General features: G+C 39.4%; 1 protein-coding gene across 1 annotated transcript; it reads right to left on the bottom strand.

Annotated features, from left to right (window-relative positions):
- Positions 1–1,814: 1,814 nt before the first annotated feature.
- On the bottom strand, positions 1,815–4,248 carry FABP2 (fatty acid binding protein 2, intestinal). Its single transcript, XM_009079963.1, has 4 exons — positions 4,182–4,248; positions 3,356–3,528; positions 2,517–2,624; positions 1,815–1,865 (listed from the first exon to the last, which is right to left on the bottom strand). Exons 1-4 carry the CDS (start codon positions 4,246–4,248, stop codon positions 1,815–1,817), a joined length of 399 nt encoding a protein of 132 aa, XP_009078211.1.
- Between the last annotated feature and the right edge of the window lie 687 nt (positions 4,249–4,935).

The raw sequence follows: 4,935 nt of genomic DNA, 5'->3' as shown, positions 1-4,935 counted from the left end.
CCCGCGGGAGCGGCGGTGCTTGCGGGGGCTGTCCCGGAGCTGGGGACTGACACTCGTGCCATCGCTGGGTGCTGCTCCCTGCCTGTCCTCACCTGCCAGGTGAGACACGGGTGTGGGGAAGTCCTGCGAAACCGTGTTGGTCTTGTCCTCTCAGCTGTGCTGGGGCTTGTGTGGAAATAAGCAACCAGAACTTTGTCCCGGTAGGGTTTCTTAGAGAGCAGATGATGCACTGGAAGAAAGTAAAAGACCTTTAGTTTTTTTTGGAAATCCTGTTGTTTAGGGAAATTGAAATTGGTTAAAGACACATTCCTCGCCTTGAAGGTTGGTTGGAAATTGTGCACTATGCAAGTATGGCAAAGCTCGTGGTAGGCAGTGTATACCGTGCTTCATTTCTCCAATACACAGCTGCAGAAGGAATGCAGTGAAGCAGCACAGCCTTGTGCCACACTCAGGGTTGGGATGGGCCACACTCGGTCCATGCAGTCCCTGTGGAAAGCAGTGCAATCATTTTCATCATGTCCAGAAGAGTGACCAGAAACCTCTGAGTCTGCTAAACAAAAGCTTCCTCATTGTAGCTGTTAACCCTTCTTAGGCTCATATTAAGAGAGAAGGCAGTGCTTGCTGCGGGATGCAGAGCAGGAGTCTGATCAGAGCTTGGTCTTCCAAGAGTACACTTTGGGCTAGAAGGTTTCCTTAATAAGCTCAGTCAGCAGAAATAAGGATGAACTCGAATTTGTCTTTACATAGTAGGTATTGGTTAAGCTTGTGAGTGTTAGGTGAAGTGTATTAGAGATTTGGGGTAGAAACACCAATAATACTTCCCCTTTTAAGTCTTGTACCCATGTGTGTTACCTCGTTTGAGCAAAAGGAGCTGTGAAATGCAGGTTTGCTGCTTCTGTCACAAGAGCATTTTGGCAGGAGAGGGAGCTGTGGACCCTCTAGGAAAGCCTTACACGGATCAGTCTTTCTCTAGCCATGGCAGTAGAAACATGGGTGCAAAGTCAGAAGCCAAAAAAAAAAAAAAGAGCTGAGGGTTTATTTGCTGAAGGACAAGGTGGTAGCAGCACACAGGTTTGTTGAGCATTCCTAGTGGAAGGTGTCCCTGCCCACTGCAGGGGGGTGGATAAAATGGTGTTTTTTCCCTTCCAACAGATGATTTAAACCCCTAAGAAACTCCCCTAATGAACAACTCCAAATCTGCAAGTTTAAAAGGCTGGTTGTACTTCTAGAAACAATTACTTTGTGTGAGTATTTATATATCAATATGTGCTGTATATTATTCTCATTGAGAGGAGCAAAGTATCAGTGGGTTATCATTTTACTCCTCCAAGTGAGTTGTATTATCACACCATATTTTACTGCATATTTATATTCACATAGAACAGCGTTGGAGACTTGGGTGTTGTCAGGTTTGCTTTAGGTTTTGCCACCCTTATTACACAATATTCAATACACAAACTGTTTCTCAATATGAACACCTGGTGAGGAAACCTAAGTTGCTATTTGAGAACCTATGCAAAAATATGTAAGTTCTTATGCAAAATCGATTATGCAGCCTTTTATGTATTACTTATCTATTATGACACTGAGGTAGGACTTAGTACAAAGGACATTTTAGCATTTGGTAACTGGACTTTGTTTATGCAAGGGAAAACTGTAAACATAAGGAACCAGCCTGTGCTTCCAACAGGGCTAGGTAATTGCAGTTTAGGAGGTGCTGTGAGGGGATAAAAGAGAAAAAAACAGCTAGAGGATGTGTAGAAAATGGTCTTTTTTATTGTTTGGTCATTCTGGTGCTGCTCTGGGTGAAGTGCTTAGGCCCTTTTGAAGATTCTCTTGGATTCAACTCCTTCATAGATGTAGGTCTGTTAAGAAAGCAGGAAGAAGAGTCAGTGGCTGGTACTGCAAAGTTTCACTTCACAGATGCCGTTGAGAGATGATCAGTAGTGATGTAATTAATTGTGAAGGGTTGCTGTGTGGGGCCTTCTCTGGGGAGAGGAATGTAAGGCTAACAGCCTGTTGTCAACAGGCAGAAATTCTCCATGCAAACACTTGAACCACCATGGGACAGCTTTTTGGGGTTTCAGGGAAAAAACAGAGGATACTTGGAAAAGAGCCTTGAGCCAGAACACATCTCTATTTAGATTTAGGTACAACAGACAGCTAGATACATAGATAGAGCTGTAATATCTGTAATAGATATATATATTTATATATATAGTAAATAGCTACTGTTTGTCTATTTATCTGTCTCTGTCTTCTGTGTAGAGCTTGTAATCCCAGGCTTCAGGATGCATGGATAAGATACACTTCACATGGGTAGGAAAATGTAAAAATCACACATTGTGGGTCTTATTTTCCAAGTTTTAAATTTTGATAGGCGACTTGAGAATTTTAACTAAAGATAAATGAGGTTATTTGGCTTGAAGAAAATATTTTTTACTTTCAGAACAGCTTTAAAAATTTTTCTAGTTCATTCTGTTGTAAAGTTGTGTGTAAGTGACTGCTTAACTCACCTGAACGAGTTCATCACCGACGATTTCTCTGTGTGCTGTGAGTACTTTGCCGTTGTCTTTCCTGGTGAATGTGCCCACAAGTTTGTTTCCTTCCATGTTCCAAGAGCCCTGTAATGGGAATAAAAATCCCAAATATTTGTCAACATATATGGCACTCATTTGATTTAAAGGCTGCAGAATGCTTAAAAGTCAGAAAAGATTGAAACAGTGTAATAATGCTTTTTTGGGCATTGATGGAAAGGCTGTAAAAAGGATATTTTAATAGAATCATAGGTTTATTTAATAGACAATAGCTACAAATCTTTGTCCATTATCATTTGGTAGGGATCTGTATCTGTTATTATAATCTTGTACATCTATAGGTTGCAGCCTGGAATCAGAGGTTTTACTGAAATGTAGCTATAAATAGACATATAAATAGACAAAAAGACATAATAGACAAGCTAGATTCTTTTAGTGGTCAGCACACCTTATTTTACTTAATAGTATCAACAGCAAAGAAGTTAATTTCTTATAAATCCTCACTCTGCACTCTAGGTGGTGGACTTGAGTGCTAGAATAAGTAAAACTGCAATCACCTGGATCTCATCCTGTGAAAATTGCTAGCTCTGCTTTTTGGGCTCTCCATGGTGCACTCAGTTCCATAAATACATGTTGAACCATTAACACTTTATGCTACCTTGGGTTTTTGTGCATAAGCTGCAACCATTCCTGCACAGTCACACTTCAAAAGTAAAATTTAGATTAAAAGCTAGGAAGACAAATCTTTCATCTTGAAACTGTACTTCCTAAAGTTATGACCATGTAATAAATATAGAACTGTACAGAAAGACTCTTACAGTAAGCTCAGTGCCATCAGCCAGGCTGTACTCAAAACTGACTCCCAGGGTGAATTCAATCTCTATGGTGCGGAAGTTGCTTGCTTCTTTCACATTAAACTTGTTCCCATCCTGTTGGATAGTGATCTTCAGATTGTCATGAGCTCCAAGCTTTCTCTTCATTAAGTTAACACCTAGAGAAATCAATTAACTTAAATCAGAAAAAAACCCCAAACACCTAGAGCATCATATTCGTCTCTTTTTAGTGACCTTTATGTGGTCGAGTGAGTTTATTTCAGCATTATGACCCAAATTTTTATTCTTTTTCACTTTTCACCGCGGCTGTATTCACCAGTGCAGATATAATGCAAACCACTATAAAAACATGGAATGGTTATGTTTATATCCATATCATGCACAATTTTTACAAACTTTGGGTAAGTATCAGGATATTAGAATTACTTGAATCAAGTGTTTCTATAAAATTGAAGAATAATTATTTCCTCCTTACGTAATTTTTAAACTAGTTTAATGTTATCACAATAATATTCCTGCTACAAAATTCTGTAGAAAGTTTATCATTCAAATCCCCTGGGCCTTTTCCTCAAATGTAGACTTAGAGAATTTTTTTTCTGCTGAAATAAACCTGGAATTAGTTAAGATGCTTAAGATTAACATAATTAAAATGAGAACATTTCTCAGTATCTTCCCCCCACCCCATGAAATAGTTTGCAGATGAAAGCAGTACACTGTGCAAGGGCAGAGCAGCACACAGTGAAAGGACTGGGTTTGTATTCAGCTGGAGTGGTATTTTTCCTGCAGAAGGGATTGGAAAAGTAGGACTTACCCATCGCCTCCATGAACTTCTCATAGTTCTCATTTCTGTCTATTTTCCAAGTCCCGTTGAGGGCCATGGCTGTGTCTGGGGGAGCACTGCTGTGAACAAACGTGTCTTTGCAAAGACAATTTATGGACTGGCTTATCTGGAGAGCAATTTACAGGATGATGTGGCTGACTAAAGCTCATCTGAGGCGCTGATCTTTTCAAGGGGAAGTTTACTGTAGTTTAATCACATTTCCAGTCCTGACCACATTGCTTGCTGAATCTCTTTCTTACTGCCCCCAGATCATGACAGTATCTTTATTGCTCATCTGAATAAAGAATTGCTAATCCATTTATTCTATCCACCACGTGTGAGTTGTAGTAAAGATCAGTTTTCTAGTGAAAGCAGCAATTAAACTAAGAACATTTCTTGACATTTTCTCTCTGTTGTATCTTCATGCTTTTGGGACAGTCTTTATGCAACTGGAGGACATATATTTGCCAAATAAATCAAACACAAATCTTTACTTTGTCCATTATAATTTGGTAGGGATCTGTATCTGTTATCATAATCTTGTACATCTATAGGCTGCAGCCTGGAATCAGAGGTTTTACTGAAATGTAGCTATAAATTTAGAGCTTTGCCAGTGATACCAGAATACTGTGGCTTTTCACTCCAGTCACCTTCATTCTGAAATCAATAGTCATCTGGCTAACAGACTGGAGAGAAAAAATAGCTTAAGTATTTCTTACTTGATGAAAAGAAAACAAAAATGAAT

The sequence above is a fragment of the Acanthisitta chloris genome, unplaced genomic scaffold (assembly GCF_000695815.1).
Source record: "Acanthisitta chloris isolate BGI_N310 unplaced genomic scaffold, ASM69581v1 scaffold37378, whole genome shotgun sequence".
Lineage (NCBI taxonomy): Eukaryota > Metazoa > Chordata > Aves > Passeriformes > Acanthisittidae > Acanthisitta > Acanthisitta chloris.
Note: the sequence above shows the minus strand (reverse complement) of the source record. Positions and strands in the feature narration are given on the sequence as shown.

Coding starts and splice junctions, on each gene's coding strand:
- FABP2 (XM_009079963.1), bottom strand. CDS start 4,248: ATGGCCCTCAACGGGACTTGGAAAATAGACAGAAATGAGAACTATGAG. Junction 2,625..3,355: donor CTGATGGCACTGAGCTTACT/GTAAGAGTCTTT, acceptor TTCCCATTACAG/GGCTCTTGGAACATGGAAGG. Junction 1,866..2,516: donor TCGGTGATGAACTCGTTCAG/GTGAGTTAAGCA, acceptor CTTTCTTAACAG/ACCTACATCTATGAAGGAGT.